General features: G+C 39.9%; 1 protein-coding gene across 1 annotated transcript in view; it reads right to left on the reverse strand.

Annotated features, from left to right (window-relative positions):
• Window positions 1-2,066: 2,066 nt before the first annotated feature.
• Window positions 2,067-23,182, reverse strand: part of tbx15 (T-box transcription factor 15) — a 51,205-nt gene continuing 30,089 nt past the window's right edge. The window contains exons 5-8 of the mRNA XM_057852538.1: window positions 16,906-17,073; window positions 16,772-16,836; window positions 11,660-11,757; window positions 2,067-3,579 (exon numbers count right to left, since the gene is read on the reverse strand). Of these exons, the coding sequence (XP_057708521.1) occupies window positions 2,759-3,579; window positions 11,660-11,757; window positions 16,772-16,836; window positions 16,906-17,073 (1,152 nt within the window). The 3' untranslated portion in view covers window positions 2,067-2,758. The remainder of the gene's footprint in view (window positions 3,580-11,659; window positions 11,758-16,771; window positions 16,837-16,905; window positions 17,074-23,182) is intronic.

Raw genomic sequence — 23,182 nt, forward strand, 5'->3', positions numbered from 1 at the left:
ATAAATGGCACCTGTTTTTACTCATTATCGGTATAAAAGACACCTGTCCACAATCTCAGCCAGTCACACTCCAAACTCCACTATGGCCAAGACCAAAGAGCTGTCGAAGGACACCAGAGACAAAATTGTAGACCTGCACCAGGCTGGGAAGACTGAATCTGCAATAGGTTAAACGCTTGGTGTAAAGAAATCAACTGTGGGAGCAATTATTAGAAAATGAAAGACATACAAGACCACTGATAATCTCCCTCGATCTGGGGCTCCATGCAAGATCTCACCCGTGGCGTCAAAAGGATAACAAGAACGGTGAGCAAAAATCCCAGAACCACACGGGGGGACCTAGTGAATGACCTACAGAAAGCTGGGACCACAGTAACAAAGGCTATTATCAGTAACACAATGCGCCGCCAGGGACTCAAATCCTGCACTGCCAGACGTGTCCCCCTGCTGAAGAAAGTACACATCCAGGCCCGTCTGCGGTTCTCTAGAGAGCATTTGGATGATCCAGAAGAGGACTGGGAGAATGTGTTATGGTCAGATGAAACCAAAAATATAACTTTGTGGTAGAAACACAGGCTCTCGTGTTTGGAAGAGAAAGAATACTGAATAGCATCCGAAAAACACCATACCCACTGTGAAACATGGGGGTGGCAACATTATGCTTTGGGGCTGTTTTTCTGCAAAGGGACCAGGACGACTGATCAGTGTAGAGGAAAGAATGAATAGGGCCATGTATCGAGAGATTTTCAGTGAAAATCTCCTTCCATCAGCAAGGGCATTGAAGATGAGACGTGTCTGGGTCTTTCAGCATGACAACGATCCTAAACACACAGCCAGGGCAACAAAGGAGTGGCTTCGTAAGAAGCATTTCAAGGTCCTGGAGTGGCCTAACCAGTGTCCAGATCTCAACCCCATCGAAAATCTGTGGAGGGAGTTGAAAGTCCATGTTGCCCAATGACAGCCTCAAAACATCACAGGTCTAGAGGAGATCTGCATGGAGGAATGGGCCAAAATACCAGCAACAGTGTGTGAAAAGCTTGTGAAGAGTTACAGAAAATGTTTGGCCTTTGTTATTGCCAACAAAGGGTACATAACAAAGTATTGAGATGAACTTTTGGTATTGACCAAATACTTATTTTCCACCATGATTTGCAAATAAATTCTTTAAAAATCAAAAAATTGATTTTCTGTTTTTTTTCCACATTCTGTCTCTCATGGTTGAGGTTTACCCATTTTGACAATTACAGGCCTCTCTAATATTTTCAAGTGGGAGAACTTGCACAATTAGTGGTTGACTAAATACTTATTTGCCCCACTGTATGCGGTACAGCTTTCGTACTTTTTCAACCTAAATCCGGCGTTAAAAATCACTGCCTGCGTGTGTTTGAGAATAACTCCTCTTGATGTGTGCAGGCCCCCTATTTGAAGGCGCGGTGCAGTGTATGATGGATGTGACCCGTCAATATAATTATGAAGTCTGTGCTTTAGCCACATTGCTAATGGAAATAAAAACCATTCATTGAACCCGTGTATGTAAAATGTTTTTCAAGAGTTCAAGAAGACACCGAGTCACCGCGCTAAATGCTAATGCTAACGCGAACGCTATGCTAACGCTACAAGTTAGTTTCGTGTGTGATGATCACTTAGCACAGACCTTAAGACGCTAAAGCAACATGGCATATCTAGCCAAGATAAGAAAGCAAAACTTGCAGCACCTGACACTTAATGTTTAACAAAAGGAGCCTGGATTGGGCACAGGCTTTCTCACCGGGCGGTGCTGCACGTCACATGAGTGACATGACCAAACACTGCAAAATGCGTGCTAACTACACATACAATAAGAAAATATCACACATTGTGAAATTATGACGGAAAGGAATTTTCATCTCGTTCTCGTGTCAGACGACAACAGGCATCCATCTCGTTTTGTTTTGGTCAGTCAAGATATGTTTGTGGTTGTTGTTGATATATTTTCGTTATTGTCATCGTTGACGAAAACAACACTGCATAGAACGTACTTGAATTAAAACGTTTATTGAGCTTTTTTATGTGCTTTGCACCTTTTTTATTTACATTTACACAAAAACCAAATGTCTTTTCTGCTATGCCACACATTTGTATAGCAATGATGGTATTGCTCATCACTTAAATACCACAAAACACACACTTGAGGAACTCTGCTTTGCTATTGCTGATAACTTCTCACACGGTTAAGCTTAATGATTGCATTCTCCATCATATATATATAATATTATATATATATATATATATATTCATGTATTCATATACCAAAAGATATAAACCACTCCAAAATGGTGATGACGGATTTCCGTCTGTCAAGAGACGACAACATGTCCCCTCCCGTCCAAAATGTCTCGATTCTCCCCCTGTTTGCAGCAAGAAAAGTGTGACAAAGAGCAGCACATATATTGGATAGTCGCAAATCCCATTGCATGGTGCCCTGTTCTGAGACACCTCCACCCTTGCCAACACTTACGCCGCCCCCTGCCCACACCACCTGAGTCATTAAACCTTAAGCCATCCACGATGCCACCACCGTCACCACCACCTACTGTTGTCCCTGCCGCCCCATAATAAAATTAAATAGTAGTAAGGACGCCCCCTCAAAAACCTTTTTAAGAAGAGGGGGCGTATTCACGAGCTACGATCCTTTTTTAAAAGGTTAACAGCCAGGGGAAAAAAATTCACATGTTTTGAATTTGCTTCAGGGAAACGCTGCGCCGCCTCCCTTTTGTCTCTACACCATGTGCATGGACATCTGGGAGGGGGTCCCGTACTGGCGTCCGTCGCAGGCGGCGGTGCCCTGTTGTTGGCCGCCGCCGCCGTTGCCGATCATGTGCATGGTGTCCATGTTGCTGTTGGACAAGTATTGACGCTCGGCGAAAGCGCCGGCTGGAGCGGAGGAGCACAGCAGTCCCCCCTGGGGCTTCTCAGGGGTGGTGGCCAAGCGAGGCGAGGCGGGGAAGTTGTATCCATACAGATTGTAGGGGTTGTGCAGCGAGAAGGCGTTGTAGGAGCCCTGCTGCACGTGGTGGTGGCCCCCGCCAAACACGTGAGCCGAGGACGGGGACGACCCGGAGGGGGCGGCGGCTGAGGCGCCCCCGGACCCGCCGGGACCCGCCTGCATCACGTACTGCAGCTGTGAAGCGGGGAAGGAACCCAGCTGGCCTCCGTAGGCCTCCATTTTGCCAGCGGTGGCTCCTGGGGCACCCGCGGAGGTGCCACCTTGCATGCCGATCAGGGAGGAAGTTCTCTGGGGCAGGAAGGGTTCGGCATTCTGCGCGGAGGCCACGCCGCTGCCCGCCGCCTGGAGGCGTCCGTAGGAACTGTCGGCCAGGCCGCTGTATCCTTGCAGAGCCGCCATGTTACCACGGGCGCACGCCGGGTACTCGGACAAGCCAAGGTTGCAAAGTTGGCTCTCACGGCAGCCCACGTTGAAGGTGTTGGGCGCCAGGTGGAAGGCGGGTGGCGAACAGGAAGGGGACAAAAGGTGGGCAGCTCCAGAGGGGGAGGGCGTCCCCGTGCTGGAGGTGGTCGGAGACGTGCCTGTGCTGCCGCCTGAAAACACAAAAGACGGCAAATGTTCAGGATTGAGCTAGCGGAACATGCTTCTGCCTTTCACACAGATGTTGCAACTCCCACACAATCAATTGACAACCTTTTCAATACTTCATCCTGGGATATTTATCGTAAAAATGTCCCAATCCCTAATTGATAAACAAAATAGTTTCTAATTTAGTTGATAACGGACTAGTTTTCCCTTAACTAATTAATTGTTGCAACTCTAAATTAGACACCTTCAACGTGGGTCTGCTTGAACTTCCACCCTCCCCGTTAATTCTACCACTGACAGTGGTAGATGACTCAGAGTTGCCCAAAAAATAGACAATTTTTACACTGACCACACAATAACTTTGGCATATCACCAATTAAAACACTCAAGGAAAACTGATCAACAACCTTCCTACTGTTCTAATGGCTTTATCGCTAACATATATTTCGGACGATAAGGCGCACGTTTTGCCTTGATTTGTCCCTAAAACTGACAATGCGCCTGATATATGACTTTTATTGTGCTTAATAACTTCAAACCTATTTTGTTGGCGCATTACAGCTACTGTATTCAATTAACTGTTTCTGCAGTTCGAAATGTTATATACGGTACAATATACAGTAGAACGTTTAATTGATAAAAAAATTACAAATAAAATTGTTTAAAGTTGTTTTAAGCAGTTTAGTAGTTTAATTTAGTATTTAAGTAGAACATAAATAAAACCATATAACAAGTAATGTATAAATTCACAAACAAAGTGATCCCTCGCTACATCATGCTTCAAACTTCACGCCCTCAGTCCCCCCCCCCCAAAAAAAAAAAATCCAGTATTTTATTGAATGATTTTAAGATATATGCATGATCAAATCATTGTTTTATTTTATATATATCCCATTTATAACATAATTATTACATTGCAGTGCTTAAAAACCATTTATTAAAATATACATATGGCGTAAAACACAGATAAGACTGAAAAAGCAGTTTCTGGTCTTGCACTCCTCCTTAATAGAAACTGCTGTATTTTAAGCTAAAACAACTGTTGTGTTTGATAGAACAAAATGTCTATATGCTGGCTGCCATAGCAGATTCATGGCGCATTAAGCCCCCTGAACAATTTTTAATCTGTCTGTTTTACCCTGGAAACCCCCGTTTACAGACGTTGCGAAACCGCTTTTGTTTCAACCCAGCCACAAAACGAAGGTAATTAATTATGTTTATTATTCAAAATGTCTGTCATTTTTATCTTAGAATCATTAATTGATGTCTAATATTTTGTTTAAAAAAAAAAAACACGACTTTAAAAAGTTATTCACTCGCATATTTTAAAGTTTTAAACAAATTACGTCACAATGAAAAAAATGGCGTCTGTAAAAAAGTCACGGACATCTACCTCATAACTATTGCTAAATTGTATTTTTTTTTTTTTTCTGTCACATTTTCTCCGATGTTAGATGATACATAATCGATCCAAACAAAGAAAAATTGAAAAATAAGATTTAAAAGGGTAACTATATAAAAAAGAAAATCTCAACCACTCCTTGTTGTATGCGATTTCTGCATCGCGACCCTTGTTATATCACCATGTTTCACCCATAAAATCCCCAAAAAATCTGGCTGTGACCATTCACAGCTGTGTCTTGACACTCAGTGATACATGCTACATGGAGTTTCTGGATCGAAACAAGGTAGGTACTTGATAATATCTCGTTAAAATTGTGGCGTCTTTAATTCTGCTATCGCGTGCTCTCACCTCCAGTTAGGGTTTTGCTGCTTAATTTTTTTTTTTTAATGCCCTGAGATTTTAACCTTTCCAATGATGAATAACACACATGCATATCGGACAATTTTAAAATTTGGCCAAATTGGGGGTGTCAGAGCGGAACTTCAAGTCACCTGAGTGTTTCCCGCTGTATACAAATAAGGAGTTTTTTGGTTTCTTTTAGTTTTTTTTTTAATTATACTTTGGGGGGAAAAAAGGGGAAACATGTTTTATACAGTATGTATCTCTTTCCAATGGTGTTGAATCTGAATAGTAGAGCTGTCCCGACTAGTCGACGTTGTCGACGTCATCGATGACGTAAATACGTCGACGGGCAAAACATACCGTCGACGGGTAATGACGGGTTTAAAAAAAAATTACGTGCAGATAAAGTTTAGAATGGTGGGCGCTCGCGATGCAAGCGGTGAAAAAAAGCGCACCAGAATGGCCAGAGCCTGGAATTATTTCAAGGAAAATATGGAGGGTGCCACTATGTGTACTCTTGCTAAGCTGAGCTCACATACCCGCACGTAACACGTCGGCAATGAACGAACACTTGAAGCGCCGTCACCCAAGAGTAATTTTGGAACACAACAAGAAACAACAAGCTAGCGCAGTGTTTTTCAACACTAGTGTGCCATGAGAGATCGTCAGGTGTGCCGCGAGAAATCGGGCAGAGGTGCAGTAGGAGGGAAGGAAGGAGTAGGTAGAAAGTTCTGGTTGTGTTCGGATGAGCGAGGTAGTGCTCTTGCCACGTTCAAGAACTGCTCGGATTTCTAGCTATCAGCGACCTTGCTGTCCGCGACAATGTGGACCCCAGCACGTCTACTACACATCATTTCGTGTGTTGATATACTCGAAAGTGTCCTTGAAAAGCACTGGTTGGCAATGATTTTTTTAAATTGAAGTTGCCTTTATGTGCGTCTTCTCAACTTGCATCATTAAGTTTTTTCCACATGTACATCATGTTATTAATCTACTCTGCTGCTGCCCCTGAAAACTGTAGATCTCGACATCTCTGTGCACAGCATGCAGATTGTATTTATTAGGATCATGGAAGCTCCCACTTGGGGAAAATATATACATATATCCTGTATATACATAATATAATAAAAATATATATGGAGACAGCACTGGTCTGGTTACTGTAATCCATGACTGCACTAATGTTAGTTACTTTATATTATAAAGTATCATTGTGTGTACACTTGTAGTAGTATACTATCAAATTAGTACTATACATTTAATTTTTAGTTACCGGTACTATGACTATGTGTGCCTTTCATTCTAAATAATTGTAATATTTCAGTGTGCCTTCTGCTTAATCTGTTTTCAGATTAAAACAAAAGTTGAACAGTTTTTCCCTCACCCCAAAAATGTGGAATGCGCACCAAAATGCGCATCTGAACTCACACAAAGTATTCTGAAAATGATTGTCCGGGACATTGCAATTCATTTTAACATTTAGAACAATATAGACATACTACAAAAAGAGCAAGAATTGTTTTGAATCCTGTTAAAAAGGTGAGGTCACCGTGTTTCCGTTTACATTTTTTTGCAGTAATTAATGCCAGCAGCATTTGACCTCATTGTTTGTGATTTAGTATTGATATTTATGTCATTTATTCATACGTTAAGAAAAGAATTTAGTTGTTCCAAAATGTTTTTTTGTGAACTAATAAGCTTCAACAAAAAATTCATTATTAAATTACTAAAATAAAAAAATAAAAAATTATTAGATTAGTCGACTAATCGTAAAAATATTAGGCTGACTAATCGGGAGGAAATTAGTCGTTTGGGACAGCCCTACATTGAATACCCTTTTTTTTTTTTTTAAATAAACTCCGCCTCTACTTCGTGGATTTTTCAACCGTGAAAAACGAGGGATCACTGTAATACAAATGTTCAAAGATATGAGGTGGATTGATGCATTAATGTGCTTTATAATCCGTTGCGCTTTACGTATGAAAATAAACTCTTTGATGATAGTGCGCTTGATAATCTGGTCTGGATTATAGGCCGTGAAATAATGTGTATTTAATAAACAAACTAGGGCTGTCAAAATTATCGCGTTAACGGGCGGTAATTAATTTTTTAAATTAATCACGTTAAAATATTTGACGCAATTAACGCACATGTCCCGTTCAGACAGTATTCTGCCTTTTGGTAAGTTTTACAGCAAGGCTTTTTGTGCTGTCTAACAGTGAACTCTTGTGGTCGCTTTGCGACATGGTTTATTGTTTTCTTGCCAGTTCTATATGGCTGCACGACGTCTCGGGCTGACGCATACGTTGTAATGTTGTGCTTATATGATCCTTGGACAAGAGCTGTCCGTAAGTATGGTTGTTGTAAAGAATGTATATATTATGTTAGTAAGCGAAATGTTATATTTTTTGTATGAGACGCTTTTTGTTTATGTTTAGTGAACCTGTATAGCGTGCTAAGCTAACGTTGTTGCTAATGCAATGCTTGTGTACTTTTTTTTGTAGCTTTACAACGGTCTAAATAGGACAATGGTTTGAGGCCATTTTATTAATAAATCAGATGAAAAAGGAAGAAGTCTGATTATTAAGGCATCGTTCACTAGCTGTCTAGCTTTGGAAAAAGTAGACGCTTCGGAGTGAGGACAGCATAGACAGATTTAAATGACAGTAGAGTGAAATGCCCACTACAGTCCTTATGTACCGTATGTTGAATGTATATATCCATCTTGTGTCTTATCTTTCCATTCCAACAATTTATTTTACAGAATATATATATATATAATTTACAGAAAAATATGGCATATTTTATAGATGGTTTGAATTGCGATTAATTGTGATTAATTACGATTAATTAATTTTTAAGCTGTAATTAACTCGATTAAAAATTTTAATCGTTTGACAGCCCTAAAACAAACACATCAGCTGCTATTGGCTATGCAGACGTCCAATCCATTTTGATATTCAAAATGGATTAGACTTCTATCACCGTCAATGGCACTAAAACATGAACAATAATTTCCAGCCATTCCACTTCAAATGGATTTGATGTTTATCACTATCTAATGATGTAGACTGCTACGTTAGCTTCTAGCACTAGCCACAGACTGGTGGCTCAATTGAAATTATCATATGCGCCATATGCCTTCGATAAGGAATGGGGAAAGAGAGGGTTCACCGTGGGGAGAAAGGCATACGCGTGAAATATATGTGAAGTCATGTTTTCCTTCGTTTCCAAAGGACTTGGGGGATGTTTGGGGGGGCTGGACGGGGAAAAAATGGTGTTCACACTCAGAGTTCACGTTTTAACGATAACAAACACTTAGTCCCACCGTGACGTCAGGCGACCCGGCTTGCCTCAACGACGGTCAATGTGTCGGAGGCCGAATCGGGTGACCCATGTCGCATTGAGACCAGGGGAATTGTTATCTCCACCAACGGGATTTTACAATGTTTTAATGATGCAATACCTTTGCTTTGAAGCAAAAGGGAAGTGTTATTTTAGGGTCTGGGGAGAGGAAAAATTGCAGAAGACCCTAAAAAAAAAAAAAATCATCATTCCAGAAAGAGAACGTAAGAATTTTAAGTGTTCATTTTTTTCTGAACAGTATAAAGTAGAAAGTTCCTGGAACTGTGGAAAAATTGAGAATTTAAAAAAAAAAAAAAAATGAAAATTTCAGCTGTGCGTCCAGAAAAATGTGCCAATTGCTCATTTTCATACAGTTTGTAGTAATAAAACAGGCTTTTTAAATATACAGTAGCTTATCTAAATATATTTGGCGGAAAACACACAAGGTTGAAAAGCAGTTTCTGCTCTTGCACCCGTCTATAAAATAAACTGCTGTATTTTAAACCAAAAGAAGTGTTGTGTTTGATAGAAAAATATGTATATATGCTGCCATAGCAGTTTCATGGCGCATTATGCCGCTGGACTATTTTTAATTTGCCTGTTTTACCCTGGAGACCCCAGTTTACAGACACTGAGCAACCGGTTTTGTTTCAACCCAACCAAAAAGAAGGTAAATAATTATATTATTTGAAATGTCTATCATTTGTAGTTTAGAATCATTAATTGATGTCTAATATTTAGCTTAAAAAAAAAAAAAAAAAAAAACGACCTTAAAAATTTATTCACTCACATATTTTAAACTTTTAAACAAATTACGTCGCAATGAAAAAAATAGTGCTTATAGTTGCTCCAATTACAGCTGCAAGTCGCTTGGGGTATGTTTCTATCAGTTTTGCACATCGAGAGACTGACATTCTTGCCCATTCTTCCTTGCAAAACAGCTCGGGCTCAGTGAGGTTGGATGGAGAGTGTTTGTGAACAGCAGTCGTCAGCTCTTTCCACAGATTCTCGATTGGATTCAGGTCTGGACTTTGACTTGGCCATTCTAACACCTGGATACGTTTATTTTTTAACCATTCCATTGTAGATTTGGCTTTATGTTTTGGATCATTGTCCTGTTGGAAGATAAATCTCCGTCCCAGTCTCAGGTCTTGTGCAGATACCAACAGGTTTTCTTCCGGAGTGTTCCTGTATTTGGCTGCATCCATCTTCCCGTCAATTTTAACCATCTTCCCTGTCCCTGCTGAAGAAAAGCAGGCCCAAACCATGATGCTGCCGCCACCATGTTTGACAGTGGGGATGGTGTGTTCAGGGTGATGAGCTGTGTTGCTTTTACGCCAAACATATCGTTTTGCATTGTGGCCAAAAAGTTCAATTTTGGTTTCATCTGACCATAGCACCTTCTTCCACATGTTTGGTGTGTCTCCCAGGTGGCTTGTGGCAAACTTTAAACGAGACTTTTTATGGATATCTTTGAGAAATGGCTTTCTTCTTGCCACTCTTCCATAAAGGCCAGATTTGTGCAGTGTACGACTGATTGTTGTCCTATGGACAGACTCTCCCACCTCAGCTGTAGATCTCTGCAGTTCATCCAGAGTGATCATGGGCCTCTTGGCTGCATCTCTGATCAGTTTTCTCCTTGTTTGAGAAGAAAGTTTGGAAGGACGGCCGGGTCTTGGTAGATTTGCAGTGGTCTGATGCTCCTTCCATTTCAATATGATGGCTTGCACAGTGCTCCTTGAGATGTTTAAAGCTTGGGAAATCTTTTTGTATCCAAATCCGGCTTTAAACTTCTCCAAAACAGTATCTCAGACCTGCCTGGTGTGTTCCTTGGTTTTCATAATGCTCTCTGCACTTTAAACAGAACCCTGAGACTATCACAGAGCAGGTGCATTTATACGGAGACTTGATTACACACAGGTGGATTCTATTTATCATCATCGGTCATTTAGGACAACATTGGATCATTCAGAGATCCTCACTGAACTTCTGGAGTGAGTTTGCTGCACTGAAAGGAAAGGGGCCGAATAATATTGCACGCCCCACTTTTCAGTTTTTTATTTGCTAAAAAAGTTTAAATTATCCAATAAATGTTGTTCCACTTCACGATTGTGTCCCACTTGTTGTTGATTCTTGACAAAAAAAATTAATTTCATATCTTTATGTTTGAAGCCTGAAATGTGGCGAAAGGTTGCAAGATTCAAGGGGGCCGAATACTTTTGCAAGGCACTGTATATATATACATATACATATATATATATAGATGCAGAGTTGTTGTTGTACATATGTTTTCACTTGAAGGTGCTCTGAGCTCTCAAATGGTAACCATTTCAAATAATAAAAATAATTGCATTAATGTAATTTTACTTGTAGAAAACGACTAAGGCACTCAAATCTGGCTGTTTATTTTTTAACCATTTCATAGTTATTCCACCAAAAACAATGCATCTCTTTTTTTCAGCAATTTTGGTAGTGACATCACAACTAGAATTGATGACCGTGTCTAGCGTTCTAGTGCTGCGCAAGCTCGTAAGTGTTAATAGAAGGGTCACACAGCAACAAGAGAATAGAACGCCCATGGAAAGCAAGCTCGCAGACTGCAAAAATCTGCTGCTCATTCTAGGTGTGACATCATCTTCTGTTTTGAGATTTTTTTAGTGGGCCAAGGCAGCTGAGAAAGCAAGACTAACTAGGATCTAATTCATTATCAAGCCTTTTTCTGTCTTTTTTTTTTCGATGGATTTGTGTCCAAAATATGCTCTGGTATCATTTTAAAGTCACTTGCTGTAGTATTTCATAGCACTTTTAAATATGCAAGAAAATGGTGGTAAACGCTGGAAATTTACAGGAAAACCATAGAAATTATTTAATAAATTATGATTATTTTATTATGGAAATAAAATGCTAAAACCTGGCATATTTTCTCAAAAAAACGTTAGTAGTAATAATCACAAAATACAATCTAGGCACTCGAAGCAAAGGTATGTACTGACCCTGCTGCTTCTGCATGTGGGTGAAGTCTTCAAAGGTGAGCGTCCTCACCGGCGGCCTCCAGAAAGCGTATGTCTCCATGATGGCCTCCAGGCCCGTCCTGAACCAGAACATACATGACACAAAACATCATTCGACAGGCAAGCTCATGGGCTGACTGAACTTATATCAGCAATGTCACAACATTTAAAAAAAAAAAAAGTTGGATTTGCCATTTCATCTTATGAACTTGAATAATTGTCTAAATATAAAAGTCCCTTTGTCGTGGTCAGGAAGTAAGGAATGATTGCATTCAGAATTAAAATTAAGATCAAAATGATATTAAAGTACCTTTTTTCTCTTCCAAATCTACTGTGACCACACAAAAAAGAGCCACATGCAGCTCTGCAACCACGGGTTGCCTACCCCTAAATCAAGATGGTTGACGCGTAACACAAAAAGGAAACTGGAGAGGAAATGTTGGCTGTAAACTAAAAGCTATTGTAAAGATGAGCTACGAGCAGCGGAAGAGTCTAGCGCATTGGGGGGAACCAAAACTCCCACTCGCAGGAAACCGGAGCTGTTAAAGAGGGAGGCCATGTTTTACAGCGTGAGTAAATCTGCATGAAAGCGTGGACGCGAAACTCAGCGATGAGTGTGATTTACTTCCAGCAAACTCCCAGCCGAGTTATTTTAGAGTCGACATTTCCTGCCTGGAGTTAGCGCTGATGCTAATTGGCTTTGGACGACATTCACATTGCGAGTGAAGCCATAGGGGAAGTAACACACCTAAATTAAATAAACTTCCCGATTGATATACAGGGAGGCATTCAACATTGACGACAGACTAAATCTACTATACAGTGGTACCTCTACTTAAGAACTACAGTGGGGCAAATAAGTATTTAGTCAACCACCAATTGTGCAAGTTCTCCTACTTGAAAAGGTTAGAGAGGCCTGTAATTGTCAACATAGGTAAACCTCAACCAACAGAAAATCACATTGTTTGATTTTTAAAGAATTTATTTCCCAATTAGAATGGAAAATAAGTATTTGGTCACCTAGAAACAAGCAAGATTTCTGGCTGTCAAAGAGGTCTAACTTCTTCTAACGAGGCTCCACTCGTTACCTGTATTAATGGCACCTGTTTTAACTCATTATCGGTATAAAAGACACCTGTCCACAACTCAGTCAGTCACACTCCAAACTCCACTATGGCCAAGACCAAAGAGTTGTCGAAGGACACCAGAGACAAAATTGTACACCTGCACCAGGCTGGGAAGACTGAATCTGCACTAGGTAAAACGCTTGGTGTAAAGAAATCAACCGTGGGAGCAATTATTAGAAAATGGAAGTCATACTAGACCAATGATAATCTCCCTCGATCTGGGGCTCCATGCAAGATCTCAACCCGTGGCGTCAAAATGAATAGTGAATGACCTACAGAGAGCTGGGACCACTGTAACAAAGGCTACTGTCAGTAACACAATGCACCGCCAGGGACTCAAATCCTGCACTGCCAGACGTTTCCCCCTGCTGAAGAAAGTACACGTCCTGGCCCGTCTGCTAGAGAGCATTTGGATGATCCAGAAGAGGACTGGGAGAATGTGTTATGGTCAGATGAAACCAAAATAGAACTTTTTGGTAGAAACACCGGTTCTCGTGTTTGGAGGAGAAAGAATACTGAATTGCATCCGAAGAACACCATGCCCACTGTGAAGCATGGGGCTGGAAACATCATGCTTTGGGGCTGTTTTTCTGCAAAGTGACCAGGACGACTGATTTGTGTAAAGGAAAGAATGAATGGGGCCATGTATCGAGAGATTTTGAGTGAAAAGCTCCTTCCATCAGCAAGGGCATTGAAGATGAGACGTGACTGGGTCTTTCAGCATAACAATGATCCCAAACACACAGCCAGGGCAACAAAGGAGTGGCTTCATAAGAAGCATTTCAAGGTCCTGGAGTGGCCTAGCCAGTCTCCAGATCCCAACCCCATAGAAAATCTGTGGAGGGAAAACATCACTGCTCTAGAGGAGATCTGCATGGAGGAATGGGCCAAAATACCAGCAACAGTGTGTGAAAAGCTTGTGAAGAATTACAGAAAACGTTTGGCCTCCGTTATTACCAACAAAGTATTGAGATGAACTTTTAGTATTGACCAAATACTTATTTTCCACCATGATTTGCAAATAAATTCTTTACAAATCAAACAATGTTATTTTCTGTTTTTTTTTCCACATTCTGTCCCTCATGGTTGAGGTTTACCCATGTTGACAATTACAGGCCTCTCTAATAATTTCAATTGGGAGAACTTGCAAAATTAGTGGTAACAAAATACTTATTTGCCCCACTGTACATACATAATTTTCAGATGAAGACACGCCTCAATGGGAAAATAATGCCTCTTGTTAATAAAGAAACTTCAGGTTAAGAAAAGCAAAAATGCAGAATGACTGGTACTCGCAGCTCCAAAAGTTTACTGAATGTAACATACTTTTAGCTGCTCTGTCATTGGCTATTGCCTAGCATTCCTGGCATCCAATTGGCTAAGAGGAACCTCTACTGTATGTGTCTGTGTGTATCCCAGCGTCATTCGCTCCTCGTGTGCCGACAGCTTTACATAAGTGTATTAACTAAGGCTGTCACAATTATCGCGTTAACGGGCGGTAATTAATTTTTTAAACTAATCACGTTAAAATATTTAACGCATGCGTGGAACGACCCACTCACGCACTGCCGCAAACAGAATACAATGGCGCCATTTTAAGTATATTGAGAGCTAAAAGGCAGAGACAAGCGAGTGGAGTGGAGATTCACTGGAGCCGCGCTATTTATTTGTATAAGCTTTGGCATCTCTTCCACAACAATTATTACTATTGTGGCGAGCAACGCGGGAAAGAATGACAGGAGATGATCTTTTCACCCTGTATTGAACACAACGCAGAGAGCATATACCATTTCCAGCCACCCCTGACAGTCATGGTTGCCCAACTTCCCATTATGCACAGTTAAGTTGCTACTGTATCATTTAGTGAAAGCACAACAAAAATAATATTCCTATCTCTCAAAAAAAAAAAAAAAAAAATATATATATATATATAATGTTCACAAAAATAAAAGCGCTCAATGCAAAGAGAACTGGCATGAGAATGCCTGAAGTCCAATGTCAAGTACCCACAGTCAGTGATGGTTTGGGGTGCCATGTCAGCTGCTGGTGTTGGTCTACTGTGTTTTATCAAGGGCAGGGTCAATGCAGCTAGCTATCAGGAGATTTTGGATCACTTCATGCTTCCATGCACAACCCGGCACCTGCTCACAGTGCCAAAACCACTGGTAAATGGTTTACTGACCATGGCATTACTGTGCTCAATTGGCCTGCCAACTCTCCTGACCTGAACCCCATAGAGAATCTGTGGGATATTCTGAAGAGGAAGTTGAGAGACACCAGACCCAACACTGTGGATGAGCTTAAGGCCGCTATCGAAGCATCCTGGGCCTCCATAACACCTCAGCAGTGCCACAGGCTGATTGCCTCCATGCCACACCGCATTGAAGCATTCATTTCTGCAAAAGGATTCCCGACCAAGTATTGAGTGCATAGCTGATATAATTAATTGAAGGTTGACTTTTTTTGTATTAAAAAGCACTTTTTTTGTATCGGTCGGATGAAATATGCTAATTTTTTTAGATAGGGATTTTTGTTTTTTCTTGACTTTTTTGCCCAAATCATCAATATTAAAACAATAAAAGACTTGAACTACTTCAGTTGTGTGTAATGAATCTAAAATGTATGAAAGTCTAATGTTTATCAGTACATTACAGAAAATAATGAACTTTATCACAATATGCTTATTTTTTTAGATTGAATAATTTCTGTTTTACAATTTGCTACATTTGTCGTTAGATGGATATACCACCGCTTATGAAATGTGGCTACATTAATGCAATTTGTCCACTTCCAAAACATCTGAATTTGTGCAATACATTGAAAACAGCATATTACGTCAAAGCTCTTCACTGCATGATTATATTCTCAAATGGTAGACATTTTTTTTTAGGTAGATATGTGTATTCGGAAATAACCATTTCCATTTCAGTTAATACCCATTTTCGCTTAATTTGGTTGGATTTTCACATTTCGGGCAGATCTCCAAAACTATAGCTAACTGACACGTTCGATCTAATTTTTTTTTTTTTTTTTGTTGTAAAGTCTATTTTTGCAGGTTGTTGACTTTTTTCCCCAAAATATTATGATTCTTTGAATTTGATCTGAACAAAAAGTTTTTTGGAGTAACATTAAATATTCCGCTGCAGTTTCGTTACTTTCATTGTTAGGCAACTCTGCTTTCTTGGCTTTGATGTATCATGGCATGGGAATTACACAAATCGTAAATTTGTCACATTTGTCACTTCCAAAGTTTGTTGTGTTCTGAACACAGGTGGCATCTTGGGTTTGATGTATCATGAGAATGAAACAAATTGTAAATTTGTCACATTTGTCACTTCCAAAGTTTGTCGTGTTCCGGACACAGGTCGCATCAAGTTCAAATTTGGTGCGCTTATAACAGCGCTCGAGGTGTCAACATGAACAGAAAACGAGATCTCTTGCTTTCATTTTGACGATCTTCTGCAAGCGTGAAAGGCGTTTTATCTTCTCATGTGTTGCTGTTTTTCCTTTTAACACTAGGCCATAAATCACAAGGTCTATTGTTTGAAAAGCGAAAAAAGATGTCTCGGATATCTGCGCCGCCAATAATGCGGACCAGATGACGGGGGCTGCTTTCATGTTCAAAACACCCTCCGAGTCCCCATTTCTCTAACATGCGCATTCAAAGGAAGAAGGAAAAAAGGACCATATGATGTCACCTCTGATGCAACGACAAGAACAACAGAAGCCAACAGTCGCACTTTTGAGCTGTCATTCTTTACAAATATGCACTAATTAAGCAGGATTTATTCTCACCTTTGAACTGTGTTGCTATCAAACAGAAGCTGTCTCACTCATCAAATGTTAACGTAGAAAATAGAAACTGTGACTGCTTCCAACACAACCAAGCCGAATTGGGGAGTGTTGGGTGATAAAATTCATACACAACTGTTGCCAGTGCACAAGAGTGAAAACCAAATATCCATACCTGTTTCTACCGGAGTCCCGAAAACCTTTAGCAAACGGGTTTCGGTCGATCTTTAATCTGGTGATCTGTGGAGAAAAATGACTCTTTGGTAAACATCGGATTGAGGCGGTGAAGGACAGAGCGGCGAGCAGTACCTGCTGGTTCTGGTAAGCGGTGACGGTGGTGAAGACTGTCTCGGGAAAGCTGAAAGTCTTGACACCTTCGCCACCTGGAACAGGCTTGTTGGGCGACAGCTCGCTGCTGAAGTCTTTGCGGATGACATGAACGCGGGGCTGGTACTTGTGCATTGAGTGAAGAATGATCTGTGGGAAAATGGCAAGAAACAGGATGGATACAGAACGTTGTGTAGAGTACGTCATTAACTCATTGGCTGACAGTGGCTATATGTTTACATAGGGTTACCAAACGTCCTCTTTTGCCCAGACAAGTCCTTATTATGTGCCCTCCGGAGCGTCCAGCTGGGTTTCATAAATACATGAAAATGTCTGTTTTTTATGATCTTTATGGGACAAATTTGAAGAGAATCCCTCTGGCTGCTAGGGGGCAGCAATTGTCTGCGTTGACATGGCTCCTACTAGTAGGGGCGGGAGAAGGAGTAGATCTTCTTTTTTGTTGGCAGTTTACCCTTTGTTTTATGGGGAATTACCACCATCTACTCACGGTTTGGCGAGAGATTAGACTACATTAAGGAGTTCAGTAAGGAGTTCTAAAAGACGTGGCTTCATACACCTTTCTGTAAGTTTATCTCCTGTTAATGTCGATCACGTGTCTTCTGTTGTGTGCAGGGTTATATGTGTACACAAAGATGCAATATATTCTGTGAGTCTTGTAATTCTTAGTTTATTTGGTTGAATGCTGGTATTATATTCTAAATAGCTGTGTTTCTTATTAGGTTTTTTTTTTTTTTTTTTTTTACGATAGATAGGTATATAATGGCAACTGTTGACTTCTGTCTGAGATTTGTACTGGTGTAATCTGTCAAATCCCGTTTGGTGTCGCATCTTTGCGCTGCCGATGATTACACCGTATTTTTCGGACTATAAGTCGCAGTTTTTTTTATCATAGTTTGGCTGGGGTGCAACTTATACTCAGGAGCGACTTATGTCTGAAATTATTAACACGTTATGATATCATTTCACATGTTATTTTGGTGTTTTGGAGTGACACTGGTGGTTTGGTAAACTTGTTAGCATGTTCTTTATGCTATAGTTATCTGAATAACTTAATAGCTATGGCCACGTTCGCGTTCTGCCTTTGGCAATGTGTGTTCAATTGTATTATTGACTTTTTTATATTGAAATGCATGCTTTTAGTTTGTGGCGCTTTCACGCCCACGTGGGGACGCACTTGCACTTTTTTACGTGAAGAAGAGCGCTCACACGCCAGAAGAAGACCGACAGCGACATAGCTCTGAGTGAGTGGGCGAGTTAGCGAGAGAGAAACACGGCTGCGAACCTACATTCATTGTTTATGCTTGTAAAATATCGCTACAGAGGCAACGCCTGTGTGTATAATCTTTTCTGTTGTTGTTGTCTGTTTTTCACCCGCAATCGGACACTTAGAGCCAGTTGTGTGGTTGTTTGAACAATGCGCTAATGCTAACGAATGCATGCTAACCGTTTCTTTCATGTCATTGCTGTAAAAGCACCTAATTATCATTTATTTACGTCGATGCGATCCTGTTTGGTATCGAGGACGAAATTGATTCAGTAAATTATACGGATATCCAGCATCGTCATTTGGGAGTTTCGCCCGCTGAATAGCCATGACCGAGCCGTAGCGTCCTGGTGAGGACAGTATATTGGCATTTCGTTGTTCATGCACTGTACACTTATTCAGCATGTTGTTCTCTATTGTATTTTTATATTAAATTGCCTTTCAAGATGACATGTCTGTTCTATGTATTTATGTGTTTAAGTGTACACTCTACACTTATTCAGAATGTTGTTCTCTATTATATTTTTATATTAAATTGCCTTTCAAGATGACATATCTGTTCTATGTGTCTAAGTAAATTTCCCCCCAAAATGCGACTTATACTCCGGTGCGACTTGTATATGTTTTTTTTCTCTTCATTGGGCATTTTATGGCTGGTGCGACTTATACTCAGGTGCGACTTGTAGTCCAAAAAATAAGGTAAACTTTTATAGCAAAGTCTGATTTTGCCTCAGCTCCCGTACTCGCTAATAGGGGAGCAATCAGTGAGCTCAGCCGCGCTAGGCATTATGGGCAATGTAGCTTTGAACTGCTGCGTTTGGAAACATGCTGGTTGAAAAGCTTGTCAGTTTATTTCGGTAATTGTTTGCATCTAATCTAGAACATTGAATGAGAATAAAAATTGAGTGGGAATAACAATTTGTCAACGACAGTTGTTCTAATAGTAATTTTTAAAAAAAAATGTTGAGGTCGCACATAGCCTACTGTGTGTGTGTATTGACTGGACTACATTTCCATGGGTCTGCATTATATTATTTTTCATAATCATTACTCAATCATTTTTTTAAATTGTTTGATTATATTTTAGGAAGAATAAAGCCTGTTGAGTAACCAGTTGAGTAAAAAAAAGTGGGTGATGTAGGCATCTTTGAGTGATCTTCGAGCAAAATTCAGGTATCTCGAGGCCGGGCCGAGTGTCCTCTTTTTTGGAAATCAAAATATGGTCACCATATGTTTACATGGACACATTAATTCAGATTTAAAGCCTGATCGGAATAAAAATGTTCCAATCAAACCCATTTCGAGGAGTGGGTTGGTTTATGTTTATTTATAATCAGACCAGCGCGCATGAAAACACAAAATTTAGGAACAAACGGTTGTTACCGTGCATGTCTGTAATGTCAATATACGCATTTCTCTTATCCCTGGGAGCAGAGGTGGGTAGTAACACGTTACATTTATCCGTTACATTTAATTGAGTAACATTATGAGTAAAATGTATTTCTAAGTGTAATTTTACTAGGCCATACATTTTTCTTTTACTTGAGTAGATTTGTGAAGAAGAAACGCTACTCTACTCCACTACTTTGGGCTACACTAGTTGTTACATTTTCCCTCTTTATTCTACATATTATAATTTACTTTTTCTTTTTCTAGCCAGAAAGGCCAACAGTGGCGCTGCTAGTTTCCCCAATAAGACGTCGCAACAAAAGCATGACTCTATTATACCAATCAGACTCAAGCTTCCCGTTCTATGATGACTGTGGCCTGTTCAATCACGTGGCGTCTTTACAGCGCCGTAAAACATTAAAGCGGAAGTTCAGGATTTTTGACATTAGGCTTAATCTTCGAGTTATCGGGGGTTTAGTTAGTTGGTGGAGTTGATTTCAACAAATTCTGTTTCGTTTGCAAGTTATTTGTTAGTTTCAGGGCTCCGGAGTGGCTAAGCTAGCGCGAGTCAGTGGCACCATTATAGCATGCCAATAAAAAAACAACATGAGATGACCCATGCAATCAATAGTGTTGGCTATGTTTTCAGCATAAAGTTATTAAAACTTACCATTACATGTCAATAATTGCAGTATGAACAGCAACATTTGTAATCCAGAAGCTCTGCAGAGGAGCAGGGCAGAGTGATATCACATTGGGGGGTTTTCACCGCGGATTTTCTGTTGTAGCCAGCAGCAAGTGACCAGTTTATATTTTTCCTCGTTCTTTGTGAAACTTTCCTTTTCCCCTTTCCTTCTGTATGTTTTCACAGCCTCTAAATCAGGGGTGTCCAAACTTTTTGCAAAGGGGGCCAGATTTGGCATAGTAAAAATGTGGGGGGCCGACCTTGGCTGACGTCCTTAACGTAGAACAATATATTTAAGCAAAATTTAGCAAGCCATTCAGTGTGTCACATTTGCTTTATTATTTTTTTAATGAATAATTTCAACAATCTCGCAACTAGCTTTTGCGGCGTTCTCTTTCGACTCTCGGGCTCTTGCGAAATGCTACTGCTGTGAAATTAAATTAGCTTCAAGTTGCTTCAATTTCTCGCTGTGTATCTTCTCTGTAATCTTGTCGTACATGTCAGCGTGTCTTGTTTGGTAATATCGCCTCACATTGAAATCTTTAAAAACATCGACTGTCTCTTTGCAAATGAGGCAAGACACAGTTGTTGCGTATTTTAGTGAAGAAATAGTCCAATTTCCACCTATCCTTGAAGCGTCGGCCGTCACAGTCAACTTTTTTTTTGTTGATTGTCGCCATTTTAGAAAATTGGAAGTAGAGGGTCACACGGAGTAATGTTGTTTAGCCCTTAAATACCTGCAACATGAAGCAATTATCAGAGAATCTCAAAATTTGAAAAATAAGGTCCTAATGAAACCTTTTTTTCAAATTTGTGAGAAGTCAAAATGAATATGTGTAATAAGCGCTCTAATATCTATAACCCATGCTAAATCATGTTTTTTTTCTCATGGAACCTGCAGACGCATGTGTTGACTTGCAACCATCTTTTTGTTTCTCCAAAAAACAAATGTCAAAATTCTAAATTAGTCTGAAAATCATGAAATTTTAGGTGTATCAAATGTGATACATTTGGCAATAAAGGGTTAAAGTGCTGCTGCCTTTTAGTGGTAAATGAGGAGCAGCATTACGTGTGTAAGCTACTTCATATGCTGGTTGCAGTTCTGATGACCAATTTATTAAGTCTGTGTGCGGGCCAGAAGTTATTGATTTTATGACAGAGGCTGGGGGCCGGATGAAATTTGACCACGGGCCGCATTTGGCCCCCGGGCCGGACTTTGGACATGTCTACTCTAAATGCATATTTTGCCATGTTGCCGGCCATCAGTTACCTCAGCAGACTGATGCTGCATTTGAGGGAGGTGGACAAATATCATTAGTACGCCTCCACTATTTGATCACTTATGAGAAGTCAGGTTTGCTGGAGGTCAAAATGTATTTTGAAGGCCAAAATGAAAAACAACTTGTGGCGATCACCCATCTTTGCTGATTACATTCGCTTGGCTTGACTTCCCACCTTCCTCGAATACAGCGTGAGAACAAGTGACCGAAACACTCCTCTTTATTGGGGTCGTATTACGCGTCTAAAAAAATAGTCCTGTAGAATGAAATGAATTACGGCAGTTTGGTGTGACATTCTTTTGGCCGCATGAGTGTTTTGAAACAATGATCTGTGTTTTGAATTTTATTTGACTATGTTGGATCTGTTCAAAGATCTGTATTGTTTTTTTTTTTATTGACATGCTATAATGGTGCCATTGACTCGCGCTAGCTTAGCCACTCCGGAGCCCTGAAACTAACAATAATGGTGCCATTGACTCGCGCTAGCTTAGCCACTCCGGAGCCCTGAAACTAACAAATAACTTGCAAACGAAACAGAATTTGTTGAAATCAACTCCACAAACTCACTGAACTAAACTCAAACATTAAGCCTAATGTCAAAAATCCTGAACTTCCGCTTTAAGTATTTGACATAGAGCACTGCCTGTCAATACGACTCGAAGGCGTGGATCTTAACCTCTCTCCCAGTTTTTATTTGGCCTCGATTGACCATGGAAAACCGGAGACATGATCCTTTTACTGTATTGGCCCGAATATAAGACGGCCCTGATTGTAAGACGACCCCCTCTTTTTCAAGACTCAAGCTTGAAAAAAGACTTTTTGAACACCAAATTAATTTTTATGCAGAAAATAATTACAGTACATCCGAAACAAATGATTATAACAATATATTAGAGAAAAAGCATGTTATTTTGCCTCATTCAAATCTTAATATGTGAACATTTAAATATGTAAACCAAAGTGCAATTACATTCGTAAATGAAAGTCTTCTGGTTTTTGAAATGTAAATAAACCAATCTATTGTGATAAAACAACAAAATTGCAATAACTGCATTAACTATCAAAGTGAAGTCTAACTGTAACTGTATTCTTGAAACAAATCTGAATAAGGAAAAACATTGCAATACAATAATGCAAACTGGTTAAACTTGAGAGTAGCTGAGAGCTGTCATGACAGAACATCGCTTCAATGATATCTGGCACCATCTAGTGTCTTAAATGGGTATAACGTCTAGACCGCGAATATAAGACGACCCCCTCTTTTTCAATCTAATTTCAATGCAAAAAACACAGTCTTTTATTCGGGCCAATACGGTAGTTTCATAATAGGAAATATTTGTATTCCACTAGGGGTCACTCAAGATCTTTGAACGAATGATGCTTCATTTCTTTTTTTTTTTTTTTTCTCTCGTCGGAATTCAATGATTTTTTTTTATTTTTTATTTTTATTTCTTTGCCTTAATGTTGTTATGTATTAGATTATAGTCTCTTCTTCAAAGTAAAATAATAACAGTTCATATAGATAACGTCGTGCTGAGGAAATAAAAATCTAACGTCGTAAGCAGCTACTCACAATGTTACACATTAGTTAGTTTACTATTACATACATTACTAGTATTC

Source organism: Corythoichthys intestinalis, chromosome 12 (genome assembly GCF_030265065.1).
Source record: "Corythoichthys intestinalis isolate RoL2023-P3 chromosome 12, ASM3026506v1, whole genome shotgun sequence".
In the NCBI taxonomy this organism is placed as follows: domain Eukaryota; kingdom Metazoa; phylum Chordata; class Actinopteri; order Syngnathiformes; family Syngnathidae; genus Corythoichthys; species Corythoichthys intestinalis.